The sequence below is a fragment of the Aplidium turbinatum genome, chromosome 8, assembly GCF_918807975.1.
Source record: "Aplidium turbinatum chromosome 8, kaAplTurb1.1, whole genome shotgun sequence".
Taxonomy (NCBI): Eukaryota; Metazoa; Chordata; class Ascidiacea; order Aplousobranchia; family Polyclinidae; genus Aplidium; species Aplidium turbinatum.
Genome location: NC_137479.1, coordinates 24176849 through 24199515, shown reverse-complemented (window position 1 = coordinate 24199515; position 22667 = coordinate 24176849). Strand labels below are relative to the sequence as shown.

The 22667-nt window shown below is 38.1% G+C and overlaps 1 protein-coding gene across 1 annotated transcript; it reads left to right on the top strand.

Moving 5' to 3' along the window:
* The first annotated feature begins 1254 nt into the window (after nt 1–1254).
* Nucleotides 1255–22432, top strand: LOC145775683 (peptide methionine sulfoxide reductase MsrB-like). Its single transcript, XM_082587022.1, has 5 exons — nt 1255–1425; nt 14160–14253; nt 20069–20146; nt 20451–20577; nt 21587–22432. The coding sequence occupies exons 1-5, from the start codon at nt 1296–1298 to the stop codon at nt 21692–21694; spliced, it is 537 nt and encodes a 178-aa protein (XP_082443148.1). The 5' UTR covers nt 1255–1295; the 3' UTR covers nt 21695–22432.
* The last annotated feature ends 235 nt before the right edge of the window (nt 22433–22667 follow it).

The following is a 22667-nucleotide window of genomic DNA, read 5'->3' as shown; positions in this document are numbered from 1 at the left end:
GCGCCGGTTAAATAGCCACTGCCAATTTATAATGTTTTCTTATTAAACATACAACACTCCCATTCCTTGCAGTGATGATTTTTATCCGTTGGAAAAGACCTGTTGAAGCCAAAGCAGGCAAGAGCCGCAGGACACAGCAACAAGCATTTTGAAATGCTTCTGTTTTTGAAACATGCGTAGTTTAACAATAAATGTCACCTAGAATGTGTTTTCTATAAGGATCTTGAAATGGCAGAGTAAACCGTTCAGTTTGTTTTTATTATTGACCATAATACCGAAAAACAATGTATGCCACCAAGCAGAGGTCTAGAAGTAGAAAGTGATATCAATTGTTTTCAAGGTCATTTTGACGTTATAACGTGCTTCCTGTGTCATTTTAAGTTAACACAAAAGTGGCGGTAGCGCCTACTTTTAAAATATTGGATGCTCAGTGCCCACCTCTATAACCACTGTGGTAACCAGTCTGAAACTCTGAATCTCTTACCAACGAAAGTACGCAACAACCAGCGCGGGCGCGGCCAGCTTCCAAGCAAACGGCGTCGCCAAGTTGAACAAGAATGTTGCCAAATGTTTGTAAACTTTTCCGCAAAATCACTATATTTGCCAGAAACCGGAAAACCAACACTTGCCCTGAAAAACTATTCCAAGATTAATTGAAAGCGATTTTGTTATCCACTTAATCACTCATTAAACCATCATAGTGATTGCAACGCAAAACTATATATTCCTTAGGTGTACCGGTACTTTAAATTTTCCCAAGTTTTCTTGTTTTTATATGCTGAGAAATACATTTTCTACATTTGCAATTTCTTTTTAGTCCTGTAAGTAAATTTACAATTTTACTGCAATATGAAATGATTACAATTTTTTTATGTCATGAGCATTCCGTTCAGTGTTCAGCTCCTTGACATGAGATGCTTGAGGAGCCGCCAAAAGAGGAAATATATCACATAGTCTATTTCATTGTGGTCAGTACAAAAATTTGTGATTTAACAGAAAAAAGTAGTCAGCGGAATCTCGCGCGTTTTTCGACAAAATGAGGACTAAAAACTCTGGGCCCAAAAATGTCATCAAGGAAGCATCTGACTACCATGGAAACAATAGAAAAACAATGTTTAGCACAACGGGGAAGGGAAATGCTGGTTGCTGAATTAATTTCTAGTTTCGCAAATTTTGGGTAATTTTAGATTTGGTTTAGGCAACAGTTAGCTATCGTACATTTTTATCATCAACCCGATTGAAACAGTCTGTTACGTCTCGTTTGTTTCGGGTGTGGCTACATTTTTGCTGATGTCATGTTAAGAATCACTGCTTGTTCTTTCAGTCGTTTATCATATATTGGCTGTCTGAATAACCATGCAGCTGGAGTTGGACGAAAATTAAATTTATCTGGGCGTTTATCTGCAAACAGAATGGCATCTGGAGGTATGGTCAATTGATTTTCAAGTTTTTTATTATTCATAGGTTACAATGTCAAATTAAAGTAATTTTTTTCCAAAAAGAGCGATCAGGAATGGCAGTAAGTTGTCGCAGTTGTAAGTAGGTCGTAAAAAAAAAAGAAAACTGGTTATTTTGTGCTGCAGGACTATAATAATAATAATATTGTATTCTGGTCCAGTAGGCTACACAGTACACATGGTACTACAGAGAAAAACATTAACATACTCGCAAATAACAATTGATAAGAAAACATAAATAAATAAAAATAAGAAATTTTTAAAGAAAAAACAAAAATCACAAGGAACAGAAAGGATAAGACACAATCATAAATAGTTTTCGACACGTCGCTCAAATATCGCAATAGACATACTATTGACTACAGCATATGGTAAATTATTCCAAGTGTCGACTACTCTATTGGCAAAGGAAAATTTACGGCAGTTCAGTTGAGCAAACTGTTTATGCAATTTAAAATTATGACCTCTGGTTGAATTAGAGTTAAAAAGGATATATTTGGAAGCTGGTGATACCGAAACATTGTGTACTAATTTAAAAACTTCTGTCAAATCAAAAATTAATCTCCGTTTTTCCAAGGAGAGAAGGTCTAGTTCAAACAGTCTTTGTTCATAAGTTAGGTTTTTCAGTCCATGAATGCATTTTGTTGCTCGTTTTTGCACCCTCTCCAGCAAGTCAATGTCCCGAACAGAATGGGGATTCCAAGCCACCACTGCAAATTCCAAGTGGGGCCTGATCAACTCAGTTCAACTGTTTATATAATCTTAAAAAGACATGCTTGTCCCTGCTGACCAGTGTCCGTTTTAAAACACCCAGGACCATCTCCGCCTTTTTAACTGCATATGAGACATGGGTGAATGTTTTAAGATCAGTCGTTATCATGACGCCCAAGTCTTTTTCACTCTTTTTAGGGGCGATTGGCATGTCACCTAGAACATACTGATGCTCTAAGTTGCCATACCAAAGTGCAGAGTGGAGCACTTGTCAACATTAAACTGTAGTTGCCAGGATTCAGACCAGTCCATTAACAATTTCAAGTCCGTTTGTAGCAGGGATGAGGCAAGATCAGGATCATCCCTGCTCAATTCTGTGTAGATTTTCATGTCATCCGCGTATTTCAACAAGGTGCTGTGACTAATGTAGTCATCAGCGTCATTGACATAGGCAATAAACAGCAAAGACCCAAGGCAACTTCCCTGAGGCACACCGGATATCATGGGTTTCGGATCACTTTTCTCTCCATCCACCACAACGACTTCACTCTTACCAGAAAGGAAGGAATGTATCCACGAATAAACATTGCCTTTTATACCCAAAGCTGACAGTTTCCTCATTAGTCTTTCGTGTGGAACCGAATTAAAGGCTTTGGAAAAGTCCAAATACACAACATCAACATATTGACCTTTATCAACAATAGATGTGATATTCTCCAGAAATTCAAGAAGTTGGGTTGTGCATGAGGATTGTGGGATAAATCCACGGACTATGCAACTATTCTGCAAAAACATTATTTTTTGAATAGGCATAGGCAGCACATCAATCTGCTTGGTTTCAATCTGAACATTTTAATTGGGGCTTTGTGGGAACGGATGGAGGTAGGGATGGGCAAAATAGAAGAATAAGCTATTCTAGAATAATTTTTCGAATCTAGAATTTCGAATACCTATTCTAGAATAATTTTTTTAATTTCAGAAAAAAGTTAAAAAGCTTTGTTTTTATTCTGGTTTTATTGAAGACACATAATGGAAAAGTGGCAACAAAACAAAAAACAACAGTAACTGCCTGCCTAGGAGAGCAAGAATTTGTTGCAGTGAAGATTGTTTAAAGCTTCTACTAAAATGCTCGCCAGTGAGCCGCAATCGCAGTTTTGATGCTGTTAATCCAGCACTAGAGAGGGATCTTTCTGAAGATGCAGAAGTAGCAAAATACTTCCTCGCAAGATCAAACAACAGCGAGAACTTTTCTTTATTTTTGTTCCACCATTCAATTGCATCGCTGTTTGGCACTTTTGCCTTAAGGTACAATCGGATTTCCTCGGCAGCTAAAAGCTGTTTGTTGTTACTTGATGCTGAAGTATTCGTCGCTTCAACACCGGAGCTCAATAAAGCATCCATTTCATTGGATTTAGAACTGCATTGTTATGGAACTTCCTACACTAAGTGGTAGCCTCACTCAGAGTTGAATTGTTTTCCATGTTTCGTACGATGAAAATAGATGCAAATCCACAGCACAACGGTCTTCTGACGTCTACAAAGCGCACTGGTAAAGAGAGCTGGCTAGCCGTTTTTGCTAAAGCGAATAGCTATCGCCGAGCCGAATGTAATTGATCGGCAAAAAATTGCTAAAAAATTTTGGTAGTCGGAAAAGCGGATATTTCAGTTCGGTTTGGAAAATTTGATTTGAAATATGATTTCAATTTGAATAATTAGATATTCGGATTGCAACTATTCGAAATTCTATATTGTCCATCCCTAGATGGAGGTAGCCCTTTGTAATTCTGAGGTTCTGATATCTTTTCAGGAATTATCGATTTTTTCTTTTGCATGTTTTTCAGAACCTTCTGATGATCCGTTTAAGTGAAACAGGCTGTCAAGTGTTTAGATCAGAGGTGTGCAACATACGGCCCGCGGGCCAGAGCACGGCCCGTGGTACCCATTTACGTGGCCCGCACATTCTTCATCAAGTAGCCCATTATTTTTAAATACTTTTCACTGTTAGATCGGAGGATGTTATTATTTGTTAACATATTTCCTCATTTCAAGCAAAACTACAACTCTTTCGATCTCAGTTGAGCAAAGCATCTCTGACTCACTTTCCTTGTCTGGAAAGTAGAAGCGTTCAAATTCAAGACTGTGAAAAATATGTTGGAATGGTTGAAAAGTTAACTTCTGCATTTGAAACTTGCTTCAAAGATTTTCGAAAACACAATGCCGACTTTCAACTTTTCGCTTATCCATTTGACCTGGTTGTGGAGAATATTCTATCATAGCTTTCAATTAGAAATACTAGAATTGCAAGCAAACGTCGATCTCAAACGAGCCTACAATGAAAATGATTTTCTTACTTTTTACAGAAGCTATGTGTATGGAAATTACACAAATCTAGAAAATCACGCGAGAAAAATGATCTCTCTTTTCGGAAGCACATAGCCTACAGCTGTGAGCAGTTCTTTTCAAAAATGAAGCTGTTCAAGACAAAATGCAGGAATCAGCTTACAGATGAGCACTTGTCAAGTCAACTTCGAGTTGCCATTTCTTCCGTCAAAGCTGACATTGGCAACATTTCTGGACAGAGAAGATATCAGACATCTCATTAATCACTCACTCAATGTGTAACTTGATTGTGTGTACTTTTCCATTAAATAAATTGTTCATATAATTTCATGTGTTATTCGATAGACTGGCCCTCAGCATCATTATAATTGTACGTTGTGGCCCATTGCGATAAACAGTTGCACGCCCCTGATTTAGATAGTAGTAACTATATTTGATACAATTATACATATAGGCCTATATATATTATACTATAAACCATGAAAACTATTAATACTACAAAAAGTGCTCAATGCCAAGCAAAAAGCCAAGCAGAGTGAATTAAATCAAATATAGAAATAAAAAAGGTTTTAGAGAACTGTATTAACTATATTTGGTATATTATATAGGGTCTGCAGGGGTAAAATGGGTACCTGGGGTAAAACGGGTAATTATATTATTTTAATGGTTGCATCATTTGTTGTTGTTAAAATGTAAAGCTGCTTTCAGTGATAGTTATTTATACGAACAGCTATAATTTAGCACAAAAAAAGTGAGAAGAAGAGTTTAATTAATCCCTTTATTGATTTTGAAGTATTTTTTGTGCAAGACGCTTATTTTGGGTATTGTTTGAAACTTTTATGCTGCTTGGAAAGTTCAAAGGTATGTACCGTAAGCATCAAAATATTGTATTAATCACATTTAGAAGGTGTTAGGCCATCTTTCTGTCAATTTTTTTTTGCTTTCCATGCACAGTTTACTTGAAAACCAGTATTTGTAGAACACAGGGTAAAATGGGTATGCTTATACTTTGCTGGAAGAAATGCCACGGACCTACAAAAAGATTTGTAGGAAGTAATTTTGAAGATTTGTGGGAAGTGGGCTTCATCCATTTGATCTTACTAAAGTGGGTCTGCTACTATTCGGCGAGTCCGATTCGGCGAGTCCGATTCGACTAGTCCGATTCGGCGAGTTCCCTATTCGGCGAGAGCCTTTTTCGGCGAGTGCCCTATTCGGCGAGTTTTTGAAATTTGTGAAAGGAAATTATCGGATACCGTAGCGTAATTACAATTGCCGTTTTTACATCGTTTTAACGTCGCTAAACGTTGAAATCGTGCAGAAAGGAATAAAAATTAAATGTTTAAACTATTAAATTACAATTCGTCATGTCAGTTCAGTTGTTTTTATTTCTGACCATCATATGAAAAACAATACACGTCAACATAGCAAAGGCGTAGAAAAAGGTAGAAGCGACAAAACACGAACGTTGAAACGTGCTTGTGACCGAAGTAAGTTATTGAGTTGAAAGAAACATACGCGCCGACTTCCAGGGGGCGGCGCCCCCCGTAAATTTATGGTTGAAGGGCAACAAAAATGGTGATGACAAGTGGTGTTTCAAAGATAAAACACTTCGTGAAAGAGATTTAGATAATTTAAACGGTCTTAAAGAATGCCGAAAGCAAGAAAAGCCTACGTTGCTCTTGCCCGCAAAACAGCAGCTGATCGCATGGCTTTCTCATACGGTATGGAAGTTTCAAAGTAGATGGTAGAGTAACTTGCACTGCTGGAATAGTCACGTAACTATTCACTGCAATATTAAGTAAACCAGCTAAATTAGACGCGCTATTTTCAACGAGGCCTTCCCGCTGTGAGACAATTATGATTCAACAGAACGCATTGTTTTCTTCGCAATGTGTGAGAATTAAATCGAAAACCGATAAAAGAAAAGGTGTTTAATGGTCTTGGTCGCAGATATTGCCTGCATTAACGACGTCTCTTACCGCTATTATCACCTAGCTAACCTGACATCATTGTTTTATGCGGCCGCTAAGGTTTGACATCGACTTCAACGATCATGGAATGTTACGTGAAAATAATAACGATTATATCCTACACGCAAAAATAAAAAAATGATCTCCTCTTTCTGTTTTGTCTCGTGAGCTTTGCATATTGCTCAACAAGTGCATAAAGTTTAGAATTGACAAGAAATCATTGAATTTGAAAATTAAGTTTGAATCACTGCAAATAAACGTATTCAAAAGTTTTACTTAGGCCGACGCGATTTCACACTTACGTAATCTACATCGACAATGATTTTTAGTGCGTTCATTTTGAAAATTGCCGAGCTGGAGACAACAGCTTGTCCCGTGTTAGTTGAACTTGTCTTTTTGAGGTGAAAATCACTTGCGAACATCTCGACCTTTACTCGAGTCTAGGCCACGCTCGAGTATAGCCTACTGTATTCAATAAAAGACTATAAAGACTTTCGATAAAAAACAGAAGAGAAAACACTTCGCAGTTGTTAACGCTTTGAAAGTAATTAGCGAAACGAGGTTAATAAAACTGATAGCGGGTTTTCACTCTGCTTGAGATCATGATTTTTTGCGTTTTATTTCGATAACTTCACTGTCTTGATCGTTGTTATTCACTCGCACGAAAAGGAAATGAATCGGCTTGTTTTCCAACAGTTCCAATTATGAGCTAACAATATCAAAATTTTTACGACTAGGCGTACTGCATGCGTAAAACTAATCCTTTCAAGCAGCGCTTCTAATAAATTCAGTTTGGGACCTATTTGTTCATATAAACAAGACACTAAGCTTAATCAAAGACTATTTTAATTGAGTAAAATAGCGTTATGGTTATGACGTCATCACCTTTCTCGCCCCCCAAGGTTTTTTGAAAAGTCGGCGCCTATGGAAAGAAATTTGGCACGGTCGCAACACCTTCAGAAAAATTTAAGATATGAAGGGAAAATAAAATGAAGAAAATGTTACAAAAAAAAATAAAATAAATTTTGTTTATGTCTATAAGTTAGTACTTTTGAATAGTTAAAATGATTAGTTTGGATCAACAAATGTGTGGCCTACAGCTTGGATTGAAAGGAAATTATCGGGTACCGTAGCCTAGTTATCCCGACCAGCAAAAATTTGTTCCAAGAACACAGTTCATTTTTACATTGTAGTAACAGAATGAAAAGGCTAACCAAATGTGTGGCCTATCGTGTTAACGTCGCTAAACGTTGAAATCGAGTAGAAAAGGGAGCTTTTGCTGACTAGGATACTTTGAAACTGAGAAACATTCACAGAAGCCTTTCGATTTGTTCCAAGAACCCAGTTAGCCTAACAGTTCATTTTTACATTGTAGTAACAGAATAAAAAGGCTAACCAAATGTGTGGCCTACTGTAGGCCGCCTACAGCTTGGATTGAAAGGAAATTATCGGGTGCCGTAGCCCAGTTATCCCGACCAGCAAAAATTGCCGTTTTTACATCGTTTTAACGTCGCTAAATGTTGAAATCGTGTAGAAAAGAGAACTTTGCTGACTAGGATACGTTGAAGCTGAGAAACATTCACAGAAGCCTTTCGAATTGTTCCAAGAACCCATTTAGCATAACATTTCATTTGTACATTGATTCAACGTCTGGATACATTATCTTAAAAATGCAACGTATCGTAGGGCTTCTGTGAATGTTTTTCAGTTTCAACGTATCCTAGTCAGCAAAGTTTTCTTTTCTACACGATTTCAACGTTTAGCGACGTTAAAACGATAGGCCACACATTTGGTTAGCCTTTTTATTCTGTTACTGCAATGTAAAAATGAACTGTTAGGCTAACTGGGTTCTTGGAACAAATTTTTGCTGGTCGGGATAACTAGGCTACGGTACCCGATAATTTCCTTTCAATCTAAGCTGTAGGTCACACATTTGTTGATCCAAACTAATCATTTTAACTATTCAAAAGTACTAACTTATAGACATAAACATGATTTTTTTTGTAACATTGTCTTTGTTTTATTTACCCTTCATATCTTAAATTTTTCCGAAGGTGTTGCGACCGTGCCAAATTTCTTTCAACTCAATAACTTACTTCGGTCACAAGCACGTTTTAACTTCGCGTTTTGTCGCTTTTACATTTTTCTCGACCTTTGCTATGTTGACGTGTATTGTTTTTGATATGATGGTCAGAAATAAAACTAACTGAACTGATATGACGAATTTTAATTTAATAGTTCAAACATTTTATTTTTATTCCTTTCTGCACGATTTCAACGTTTAGCGACGTTAAAACGATGTAAAAACGGCAATTGTAATTAGGCTACGGTACCCGATAATTTCCTTTTAAAAATTTCAAAAACTCGCCGAATAGGGCACTCGCCGAAAAAGGCTCTCGCCGAATAGGGAACTCGCCGAATCGGACTAGTCGAATCGGACTCGCCGAATCGGACTCGCCGAAACGGGCCATTCCGTACTAAAGTACAGCCTCGAATTGTTAACAGCATTCAAGAGTTGAATCTTCTTCAGCAGTCATCTTGGTGACTCTCCAAGAAAGCTGCTTTGACAATCCATCATTAATGCAATTACACCTCCTGCATCTGCTGAAATACAAGGTGCTCTAGCCAACTCCAAAAGGAAGAGAAAACGAGTACAGGCCAAGACTGGGGAAGTATTGACTGCAGATACTGCTTCAAAATGCCTATTTATGGAAGATCAACAAAGAAAGAAAAAGAAAATTGCAGTTGCAAGGAAACAGAAGTCAAATGAAGCTTGTTCCAGTCATCGATCGGAAGAGTCAGAGGATAATATACGGTAACTCATTGCATCACATGAGATGGATGCTTCAGAAAATAAAGAAAATAGGGTTGCATGTGATGTGTGTGATGAATGAACCTGTGTCTCTTGTCTTCCTTCTGGTTTAAAATAGACACAGAAAACATTTGCAGCCAATCCCACCAATAAACTTATTGTCATTTGTATGGCGTATAGTGTTTGTGTTGATCATACGCGCCGACTTCCGGGGGGCGGCGCCCCCCGTAAATTTATAGCTGAGGGGCAACAAAAATGGCTATTAGTGGTGTTTCAAAGATAATATACTTCGTGAAAGAGATTTAGCTCATTTAAACGGACTTAAACAACGCCGAAAGCGAAAAACAGCGTACGTAGCTCTTGCCCGCAAAACAGCAGCTGATCGCATGGCTTTCTCTGGAACGTGAATTACTAGGCCTTCTGAGGTGCGCACGCTCAGTCGCTCACTGCTGATCTTCCCGCGCGTGCGTAGCAACTTCAAAGTCAAAACGTGTGGTAGCGAAAATGCGAATGCGAGATTGAATGTTTATTCTCATTTCACGAGCTATCCAAACGTCCGTTAGATTTTCTGTGACTTCAAATATAAAATCGATTTTAGCAAACTTTATCGAGTTGAAAGTACGACACAACGAACAATTACGTGAATAAGAAAAAATGCATTTTTCAAAACCGTCATCCGTGTTTTTCTTCAATAAGCACTGTATTGATGTAGGCTATATTGTATATATTGTGAAAATATATATATACATCTCATACACTCATCTCTATACACTCCTGCACTACCGTATATATATACTCGAAATAGGTCGATCTCGTGTATAAGTCGAAGCCCTACTTTTGAGCTGAAAATCGGTGATATTTCCTTCTCCCGTGTATAAGTCAAATAACTTAATCCCGATGCTACCATTCCATAGTTCATTTAAGTATTGGCATTGACATGAGGTGAGGAAATTTCAAAGTAGAGCGGAGAGTAAATTACGCTGCTGGAATAGTCACGTAACTATTCACGGCAATAATGAGTAAACCAGCTAAATTAGACGCGCTATTTTCAACAAGGTCTTCCCGCTGTGAGATCAGTTATGATTCAACAGAACGCATTGTTTTGTTCGCAATGTGTGAGAATTAAATCGAAAACCGATAAAACAAAAGGTGTTTAATGGTCTTGGTCGCAGATATTGCCTGCATTAACGATGTCTCTTACCGCTTTTATCGCCAAGCCAACCTGACATCATTGTTTTATGCGGCCGCTAAGCTTTGACATCGACTTCAACGATCATGGAATGTTACGTAATAAGAACGAATATATCCTAGACATAAAAATAAAAAAATTGATGTCTTAAAACAGCTCTTTCTGCTGTTTTGTCTCGTGAGCTTTGCATATTGCTCAAAAAGTGCATAAAGTTTAGAATTGACAAGAAATCATTAAATATAAAAATTAAGTTTGAATCACTGCAACTAAACGTATTCAAAATTTTTACGTATGGCCATTTCACAAATCGTATTCTACGTCGGCAATGATTTTGCGGCAGCAAAAATGCATTCACTTTGAAAACTGCCGTGCTAGAGACAACAGCTTGTCCCGTGTATGAGTTGTTGAACCTGTCTTTTTGAGGTGAAAATCACTTGCGAACATCTCGACCTATACTCGAGTATATACGGTATTCGATAAAATACTATAAAGACTTTCGATAAAAAGCAGAAAAGAAAACACTTCGCCGATATTAATGCTTTGAAGGTAAGTAATTAGCAAAACGAGCGAAACGAGGTTAATAAAACTGATAGCGGGTTTCCACTCTGTTTGAGATCATGATTTTTTGCGTTTTATTTCGATAACTTCACTTTCTTGATCGTTGTTATTCACTCGCGCGAAAAGAAAATGAATGATCTTGTTTTCCAACTGTTCCAATTATGAGCTAACAATATCAAAATTTTTACGACTAAGCGTACTGCATGCGTAAAACTAATCGTTTCAAGCAGCGGTTCTAATAAATCCGCTTTGCGACCTAGGTGTTAATATAAACAAGACAGTACGCTTAATCAAAGACTATTTTAATTGAGTAAAATAGCGTTATGGTTATGACGTCACCACCTTTTTCGCCCCCCAAGGTGTTTTGAAAAGTCGGCGCCTATGGTGTTGATATTTGTTGTTAAATAACTTGTTACCGTACTGTATTATTTTGTATGCTTGTGTTTGTGGTTCTTTTTCTATGGTCTTTATTTTTTTGTACTACAACAATAAAACGAGTAATACTGAGTATATTTATGATCATAGGCGTCGATTTTTTCTTAGAAGAGAGGGATTCTGGGTGGGCGAGAGTTTTCAAACAGATTTCATTGAATGTGTATGTTCGCAAATTCGCAATGGTTAGTCTTTCTCACAAAGACTGCGTTTAGCGTCGCTGCAGCAATTAAGCTTTAATAGGTTTGATGTTTGCTTTCTTGCGCCTTGCGATCTTATCAGCGCTGCTAAACTAAACAAACTTCTTTTATGTTTTCCTTTGCGACCTAAAAAGCGCATGTCTCGTGACCTGTTATCTTTAAAGTGGCGTCTTCGGATTTGCTGCAAAATGTTCGGACAGGTGACCAAGTACCATCAGGGTTAAGACGCATCCACTGGAATTCAGAGAAAAACTCTTTGCAACACATGACCTTCCCGAGCAGGAAGCTGATCCGGCAGCATGCTAACGTCAAATGGAGGGGTCTGCTACTATTCGGTGAGTCCGATTCGGTGAGTTCTTAACCTCTAACCCTAAAAGGGCAATGATAATTAGGCTACGGTACCCAATAATTTTTAAAAAAATTTGAAAAAATCACCGAATAGGGATCGGACTCATCGAATCCGACTCACCAAAACGGGCCATTCCGCAAATGGAGCAGGTAGAGATCTATGGCTCATGTTGTCTTCTACAACTACCGGTGCATTGCCTGAGACATTGACGTCGCCACTGTCCATCCTTGAAGCACTGCTTTCTTCATCAATGTCATCTCTACGTTCGTTCGTGCTGGACGTGGCTTCTTCAGCGTTATCATCTCGACGCCTTTTGGAAGCAGGTTTTATGAATGCGCGAATAGATGTTTCACTTTGCTTCATGTATAACTTTTCAATAATGAAATGACAACATCGCGCAGTGCCCCCATTTATACCCAGCAACAAGTTTGTGAGAAAAGATTTCTAAAAAGCGATTGGTTCAGTATGTTTTTAGTTTGTATCGGTTATTTTACTGTCATGTTCACTATGATGTCATATTCCCTTACGCTGACACGGAACTGAAGTTTGATTGTGACGTAACGAAAGTGAGACCATTCGGAGATCAAACGTGGCTTTCTTTCAGCGGTAATTGCCAGCGTGTGGCACTGTGGCAGTGGTAGTTGCCGCGGCAACAACAATACAGTGAGTACTGCCTTTTTTTCAAAGCAGCGTTGTTGCGGAATTGCTTTGTCCTGTCGTATACCTAGCGAGAGGCATAGCGTAAAACAAGAAGTTGCGCTGAAGTTGGTTGGATAATTCCGTGTTTAACAAAAACGGAAATAATTGTAACGAACACTTCATAAGTGTCATGAAAACAGGGTGGGCAAAACATATTTTGCCCACCCTCGTTTCACGACAGGGTGGGCGCCACCCACCCAGCCCACCCTATTTCGACGCCTATGTTTATGATATATCCATTTTACCCCGAGGCCTGGCTAAAATGGGTACCAAAATGCAGGTTCAAAATGACAGGCCTACAAGGTATATAAGTGAATATTTTTGAATATCATAAATATGACATATTCTACACATATCAAATGTTACATTGCAATTTTTTTTAAATATTACTTCGTCTGTTAAGATTTTACAAGATTTAAAAAAAAAATGGCCAAATTCCTACCCGTGTTACCCCAGTAGACCCTACTATATATAAATGTATCAAGAACTTGTGCAAACTTATTTGTAATAAAAAGACAATAGTTACATATACATGCTTTTAAACTATAGTTTTCTAAAACAAAGTTAAAGAAAGTGTATGAATTTTTCTTTGGGTTTAATACTCAACAGGTTGAGAATTACTGATAAATGTACATTTTAATATAGGCCTACGGTATATAATTTATGTAAAATATTGGACATGCTTAACTATTTAGCTACAGCAATAATCTTTTGATAGCTATTCTGCATTTTGTAAGTTATATAAATGGAGTTTATTATCAAAAATATTAAATAGCTCAGTTGGTTTATCACTTGACTTTATAAGCAAAGAAACAACAAAAACAAGCAGCCTTGGTTCAATTCTTGGGGTGTGTGCTTGAGCATTGCTTTTAAAGGACAGCTTTCCCATTCAGTGGCACCTAGTGGATGTAATACTTCAGAGACAACAACACTTCAACATGCAAAAGCTTCACTCTGTCAATCTCGGTGACTAGACCTATGTCAGTGGTTCAGAGTCTTTTCGAATGTAATACTGCCAGGATTAAGTTCCCAAACAAAGCTTCTCAGTCTGAAGATAAAGATTTTCTCAAATCAATCAATTTTATTGTGCTAAACAAATTTATGAGATTTTACAGGCACTATAGGACCGCTTTTTATATAATCTAAGCCTGTAGAACCTTGTTTTACATGTTTGAAATTAATAATACGTATGGAAGTTTACTTTTACAAATAACACAAAAACATTACAATGATGCAACTTTACAACAATGCCATGTTGTAATTAGGTGCTGTTTTTCAGATTAGTGTGCTGTAAGGTGTCAATAAAAAGTTGCAGCTAGAATATTGATATTTATTATTTTACTGTATTACTAGTGGGTTTTTCTGCAATATTTTTTGTGCTATGGTGATTATTTCAAAAGGTGCTTTTGCAATTATATTAGTATTGAGTTTTTATTCTTCAGCAAGTAGCCAAACAACTGGTCTAACCAAAGAAGAGCTAAAGAAGCGCTTAACACCTTTGCAGTACCATGTCACTCAAGAAAAGGGAACTGAAAGGTGGGAACTGTCTAATGTTTATCCCAGTAGTTCTTATTCCTTTTACTGACACACTTCACTTTAGCAATGATCACATGCTTTGCCCGCCCCCCTCATTTTGAACAAGTGCAGGGCTGCGATTTTTGCCTTTTTCGGTGACGAGGTCACTCGACACGCGCCATCACTATTCGACAAACGCCGTGCCTTACGAAAAAAAAAAAACGAAAAAAAAAAAGGAAAATAAAAAGGCAAAAAAAAACTGAGAGAGAACTAAACGTCGTCAGGTCGAGGAACAATCGGGGGGGGACATCACGTGATGCAATCATAAGAGTGCTGACTTACGTAAACTTTCTTGCGCCAGGTATTTCAAAGCAAGGTCTAAATGTGACGCTTCACACGAGAAACTCCCAAGGCGTCAGCGCCGCCATTTTGAACACTGCGGGAGAATGCTTTGATCGAAGTTCCAACGCCTGGCATCAAACATTTCGCCACACACGTTTTGTGCTATTCGACACAACGGGTTTCTTTTATAGATAAAATAACCGAAGTAGGCTACTTTAATTGTCAACGTGTTTGCAAGTTTGTATTTATGTCTGACTTATGCACTTGTTTCAAGCTTGCAGAAATGTTTTGCAATGTGTATAAGAAATAGCAGACAGATAAACACGGTTGCAACTTGACTTCCATCCACTAAAAGGTTTTCTGTGATTACGTAATGGGCGATTTTGCATTTGCATTCACAAAAGCACACAACCCAGCTGGCAAAACCCGTCGTTTTTACATTGATTCAACGTCTGCAGACGTTGAATCGAAAAAACGAGAAGCGAAAAATATACTAGAGTAGTCTATCACGAGTCACGACCGCACTGTTTGATTTGTAGTGATGTACTGTACCAAAAGTAGCGATACGCACGCTGTTACGTTAAATAACTCAGGGGGAAAAGTAAGTTAATTTTGGGTTGATTCAACATTCGAGTTCGCACAAATCTATTTAATTTTCCTGGCGGGTTACATTGCGTACCCAGACAGCAAAAATCATCATTTTTACATTGATTCAACGTCTACAGACGTGAAGTCAATGCAAAAATAACGAATTTTGCTGCCTGCGTAACAATGCCCAAGAAGAAATTTACGTTTGTTTTACATTAATTCGACATCTAGCGACTTTGAATTATCATAAAATAACGTTAATTGTTCAACCAAGTACCGGTGACAAATTAATATCTCACTGCGAGATGATTGCCTCGATTTACGTTTACACTAACATAATTTCGGCACAACTGGGATACTGCGAGCAAACACGAGTCTGTTTGATAAAGAACTAGCTGTCAGAATCGGAATCATAAGACGCTGTATGGGAGGATGAAGCTGTCGCATCGTCACTGGAATACTTGAAGACGCAAAACTGCCCGTTCATGAACGCGCAATGCCATATGATCAGAAGCATTATTTTTCTTTTCTGCCGAAGAACCGTTTATCTAATTTCGTATTACTTTTTTAACTTGACCCCGTAGCTTTTCTAATTCCGATTTGTTTCCGTCATAAAATTCTTTACAAATTTTGCAAAATACCACACTAACTTTTCCTTCTGTTTGATAATCTATAGCAGGTAAATTCCACTTTTTAACTGTATTTTCTTTCACGATGATTTATATTCGCAACGACACCGGTAAACAATAAGCATTCGATGAAAGAATAACATTTGCGTAACAATTAAGCCAGTATTCATAAGGTGGCAAACTTTTTACAGTTCACAAGAGCATTGTCATCACATAAAATAGCTTGCGTGATGTTCTGGGCTACCGCCGTGTGACACGCGATGAAGAAGCGCATAAAATTTCGTTTGATTAAACATTAAAGCATACGGCAATTGTCGCAGCAATCTAAGGTGTGTTGATTTGGCGACGGCAATGTTTTTGCCGTCGTAGATGGAATCACTCAACCAGCGTGCGATTAAAAACTTAAAGTAAGTGACTCTGATACCACACAACTTGTGCGGTAACTCGTGGCCAAACGCTTATAATCTGACTCTTGTGACGTCATATTACTATTCGACAAACAAGCGTAGAATTTTTGGTCGTTCGACAAGAAAGAAAAAATCGCAGCCCTGAACAAGTGTAATATTAATAATAATTTTTTAAGAATCAATCTCTGGAGATTTCACTCCAGAGGAATTTGTATCTGCCTAGTGAAACCACACAAGTCTCCAGGCCTGGATAAGATCTCTCCTGAGCTTGTGCTCCATGCTGGCCCGTGCCCTCAAGTTCTGGTTACTTAGATTCCTTTCTTCCTGCCTGCACCACCTTACAATGCCAAAAATCTGGAGAAGAGCTGTAGTAGAACTTTGCTATCCCTAAGCCTTACAAGCCACCAGAGAACCCAAGGAGTTATCGTCTGATATCCCTCTGTGTTCCTTTCAAAATCCTCGAAAGGCTCGTCTATGCCCGTGTCAACCCATTCATTGACCCGCTCCTTCCAAAAGAGCAAGCTGGGTTCCGGTGTGGAAAATCCACCATAGATCAGGTCACACGCTTGACTCAAGACATCGAGAACTGCTTCAAGGCAAAAAAGAAGGCCTGCGCTGTCTTTTTAGATCTCACAGCTGCCTATGACACTGTATGGCATAGCGACCTAACCTACAAGCTGCTTCGCCTACTTCCTGATGGTCCATATGATTATGGAACTTGTTAGGAATCGAAGCTTCACCCTCAACACCAGCAACTCACAGCAAAGCAGACTGAGGCGCCTGAAAAATGGCGTCTCACAAGGATCGGTCCTGGTTCCACTTCTTTTCAACAACTACATCCACAACCTGCCAACCACGCTATCTGCAAAATATGCTTATGCGGACGACCTGGCAATTCTCCACTCCAAATCATGGGAAAACCTAGAAGGCACCTTGTGCCAGGACATGAAAACCCTTTCAGCTTATCTCCATAACTGGCGACTGAAACTCAGCGAAACCAAAACTGTGGCAGAAGCTTTCCACTTACACAATCGGGAAGCTGATCGTAAGTCACATTTAAAAAAATAGAAAACCTCTGTCCTTCTGCCCCGAACCATGGTATCTTGGCGTGACGTTAGACAGATCGCTCACCTACCGCCACCATTTGGTTTCACTGAACAAGAAATTGGAATCTTGCTCTGTGCTACTCAAGTGCCTGGCAGGCTCCAGCTGAGGGGCAAGGGCTGACACTTTGTGTAAACTGTAAAGCAGCCTTAGCCCTTGTCTAGTCTACTATTCAGCAAAGTACTGTGCAAATGTTTGGTGTCGCAGTGCTTACTGCCATAACATCGAGACTGCCATAAACAGCGCACAGTGGCGGGATGCCTGCGTCGCACACCATTGGACAATCTCCCCATTTTTGCTGGCATCCAACGTGCTGAGCTTCTTTGTGAGGACGGAGGAATGCACTCTGTTTCTCGGTCGACGGAGCTTAACCATCTTTTCTACCACAAGATCTCTGCTCCCCCAAACGAACACTCCCATTGACTGACACCCATTCCTGCCAGCCGCTCAACTTCTGACCAAAAAGGCTGATGAACAAGGCATCTCTGCTGCTACTTGGGCTGACCATAAATGGAAAGTCAAGTACCACCAGACTCCATTCATTCATCTCTGACGTTGACACACACCCCATCAGCCTGACACTACAAAGACAGGCATGAGTGCCCCTCAACCATCTTTGCATGAGCGTCGAGCTTTTTCGCTCACCATGCACCAATAGGAATGGCCTCTTCCTCCTGTGAATGTGATGCCGACTTGCCGAGTAACCGACCGCAGATTACATCATGAATGACTGTACCAATTTCAAGCCACCTAGGACGATAGAAGGTCTACGCATCATAGATGATGAAACCAAAGACTGGCTGCTCTAGTTGCCTTCCAGTGTAGTCTGGAAACATCGTAAATCTGGGGTGGAAAAAGGGTATACCCTTGGCCCCAGAGGCTCACACAACTACGAATAAAAATTTTTGATGGATGTTCAGGTTTTCGCCTTAGCCTGGAATTATTTCATAATTTTGCTTTCAAGGAATTCAGATGAGTTGTTGCTTGATTCGACATACTCAAACTCACAGTTACCATCTGCCAATGCTGCCACAGCAAATTTGGAAAAAGCACAAGATTTGGATACAAAAGCACAAGATTGCAAAATTGAACCTTTGCGACCCATTTTGTGCCAATTTGAAGAATAACATGACTCTGAAATCAACAATTTAGAGAAGATACATGCTTACTAATGTTCTCTTTCTGTTCGTGGTCTTTAATTTAGTTCAGTTGTTTTTATTTCTACGGTCCATCATTTCAAAAAATTTAATATTACATATCGCACAAAAAGCTACATATCAATCAGTTTTGTCTTCTTGTATCTAACTTTTAAAATCAGGATAATCCAACCATTGACAATTAAAAGGCTGTTTATACCACTTTTTCGTTTTGGGACTTGGTGAATGATTGTCATTATTTGATGCTGATGTACTCTTTTCGCTGCTTTTGTTATCTAGTATCGGGCAACACAACCTCTGAGTTTGACGACAAGCACATACTGTACTCTCTTCAGATCAAGTTTTTAGCTAATCTTGTCTGGCCTGATAACTCAATGAGTAAAATTGGTCAATATGCCTAATTGCCTAAGTACCATATGGAACCGAAAACCTAGTTACCAAAACCTTTTAGTTCCAGTCCTTAATTCTCTACCAAACTCAAACCATGGTAGCAACGATTAATTTGACTTTGATCAAAAAGCACAAGATTTAGCCAAAAATCAATCGGAAAGCACAAGAACACAAGATCAAAAGTAAAAACACAAGATCTTGTGCTAAAACACCAGCCGTGGCACCACTGCTATCTGCGAGTGCAGCGTTTAAGTTAATGAAGCTAGCTAGATTTTTTTTGTTCAACTTGATTCTTCCAAAAGTGGAGTTCAACAAACACAAAATTAGTTCTAATTAGCATGTTTCTTTTGATAACAATCAAACACTCGTATGGAAAAGCTATGTTTTTCGATCACATTTGCATGTTGTGACGCACAAGGTTGAAAAGAGGACTGCAAAGAGCTTCTCTTCTATTGTAAAGCTCCTAGCTTCAGTAAAGTTGACTACTTTGATAACTTTGTTCAGGACACCCTTTATTTGCTTCCTGGAAGGAAACTTTTAGGTGTTACGGCTTTGCAAAAATAATAGAATAAGTAAACAATGAATTTTACATTTAATACCGTACATTTTATTCCTTTTCCCTTACGACAAAGCCAGATTGCAGAGCAAGCGCACCAAAATCTCCGTCTCTATATAATAACCTTATGGTTTCCAGTTCCCAATGAAAAAATGTTACGGCACATTGAAGTCACTACACAGTGCAAAAAGATTAAATATCGTTGTGGAGTGGAGTTTGTGCCCCCTGTAAAAATTACTGGTGACCCTCTAGAAGGGCACCCCCAGATTAGAAACCAGCTCTTGCCTATGTTTAAACAACAATTGAACTGATTTACTTAGTGCCCATGATTTTTCCGCATGTAGTTGAAGGCTGAAGCAGTTTTTCAAGAATTTAATTCAAAAGATGTGTCTTTACTCAACACATGCAGGGTTTTTTACTTAATAGAGACTAACTAAATGGTTTGATAGGTTTTTACTTAATAGTTTGATACTGTACCGGATGTTTTGATTGATTGATTCTGAACAGGAAAGCACGTTTAATTGACGTATAGTTGCTCCATTTTTTAAGTCAAGTTAATTGTTGAATATACTTTGCCACACGCAATAGTTTTGAAATATATTTTGTATCATATTTTAGTACCATTCAAGGTTATATGCTAAAATTATATTTGTGAACTTTCAGACCTTTTACTGGAGAATATGAAAAGAACAAGGACAAAGGAATTTACAAATGTGTCGTGTGTGGAAATGCGCTCTTCAAGTATGCACAACAAATTTTTCAGTTTACTTGTTAGCCTACAGCTTAAACGAAAGCTATACTGTCTTCTATACGTTTTGAAAACTATTTTGCACATTTACAGCATTGAAGATGAAGACAGTATAGTTTTTGAAACGTTTGCTGAACATGAGTTTAGTATCTACATTCTGGGCTCTTCGGTTTTTGATTAGATTGTAACTATTTTTGTTTATAAGTGCATAAACACTTATTTAGGATTGCATAAACACTTATAATGATTTTTAGGGTGATAGTCGATTTTCATTACAAAGTAGTTTTGTATTGACAGATCTGATCACAAGTATGACTCCGGCTCTGGCTGGCCGTCGTTCTATGCTCCTGTCAATAAAAACGCTGTGAAAATGATTGAAGATAAAGGCCATGGAATGTCACGAACTGAAGTCGTTTGTGAAAAGGTTTGTTAAATTACATTCGAATCTTGACCGCAAAAAAAACAACTAAATGCGGTGTTTTGAAAGCCATTTCCGCAAGTGCTTATTATGTAATAATAATACATTAGTTTTTATTACTGCGAGTATGTTCATGTTTTACATAATTTTGTTTTCTATTATGAGTATGACGCCATTCTTTAATCTGAAAGACTTTTATTTGCTAACATAGGGTAACTGTTTTGCGGATAACAGTTACTACATTTATCTTACTACAGAATAAAAGTCTTCCTTGTCTCAAGCTATCTGTTAAATCCATTTCACGTGTGATACTGTCCTTAGTAGTTTAGTATTTAGTGATGAAACAGCCTGTCAGCTTCGGTCATTGTTTTCAACTCCAGCTCCATAGTGGCTCTGGCCCGGAGGTGTGTGTGCACTGTACAAGCTTACCTTACAAACTTCACACTTGCTTTGAAATAATGTATGTGTGTTTCAGAAGCTTCAGTATATATTTGTATAGATCATATTATCTACTTCTATATTCTGTATTTTATTGGTCAAAACATAATTCTAAAATGGTTAAACTTCACTCCAAAATAATGAAATTGTTCTTAATCTTTAAAAACAAAACAAAAAGTCTTTGCAGTCACTGATTTACAAAATTGTGCTTGCTAATAAAATAAGATGAAAGAACGGCAAGAATCAAAAACAGAGCTCATTAATCAGATAAACCAGTAGCATAATCAACTACGTTCTGGGTTCTGATATTCCAACAGACAACTCAGTATTATGGCTACATTAGTTTTAGCAACTGATAATAGAAATGATAATAATAATAATGGAAATATTTACGCCTCCGAGTAATATTGAGCCCTTTTTAATAATGATATGCGTGGTTCATTGATATACTGTTTTGGTAAGCCGAACATGCTGTGCTGCACGCACTTTCATGATATTCCACAAGCCATTTTTATGAATCTAATACTGTATCTGTCGTTGAAGTTTATAGTTGACGATTTTTGTCTTATCGTTGCAGTGTGCATCCCACTTGGGTCACGTGTTTACTGACGGTCCACAGCCCACTGGGGAGAGGTACTGCATGAATAGCGCTTCCATGTCGTTCGAAAAAGGAGGAAAGGCATAACTAACTTTGCCACCATAAATTCTATAGACACTGTACATATATAGATACTGTACTTAGTTATTGATGTGCCAAATGAGATTATTTTAGTTGTCCCTACTGTTTCTGTTAAGATCACAGACCTAATTCTTTTCAAAACTTGTTTGTCTTGCAAACTGTATTTTTTCAGGTTTACATTCGAATTTGTAGTTGTCTTTCATTTCTGCGTGATGGCAGTTAGACAATTGCATGTTTTTGTATTGTGAGATGCTGTTTTGAAGTCAACATTAGCCTAACTACGTACGTCATGACCCAATACTTTTTACAGCGAAAATGTCACATAGGTATAGCCAATTTCTTTTGCGCCCTTTTACCAATAAACTGACTTGGTCGAAAATTTGTTAGAGCTATACTTTCCGCTTGCTTCATATTGTTAGCCATTGTTGAACAAATAGCTCAACTTTGATGTTTTCAAGCTGATCGATGCGAAGTCAACTAAGACTCCACGATTGGCACAGTACACCGATTGACGCCACTAAAGTTTATGATAAAAACATAAAAGCAATACACGCTTTTACGTAAAAGGTATGCTATTATGTATCTTCAATGCAGAAGTGAGTAGTAGGGAGCTGCTTTTGTAGCGCCGCTACTTTTGTTAGCGATGGCGATAGATGCGCTACAATTTTGTCAAAGTAGCGGCTGCAGCATAGAGTCGTGTATTATGTGGTTAGAAGTTGAGAAATGGTAATAAAAAATGTGTTGAAGACGATTGTAGAGTTCTAGCTGATGTTGAATAGTTTGTAAAAGTGGAAGTTATTGCGGATTGTAAGTTGCGGTTGCAATTACGCTGTTATATAGCGTATATGTATTTATTTTGAAGTCGACGGAAAAGAAAAAAGGTTTGGTAGAGAGTTTGCTTTGTTGAACCTTAGACAAACAAAAGTTTAATATGTTTTATTCCACTGGGTATGGCCATGGAGATATATACCTCCATGTG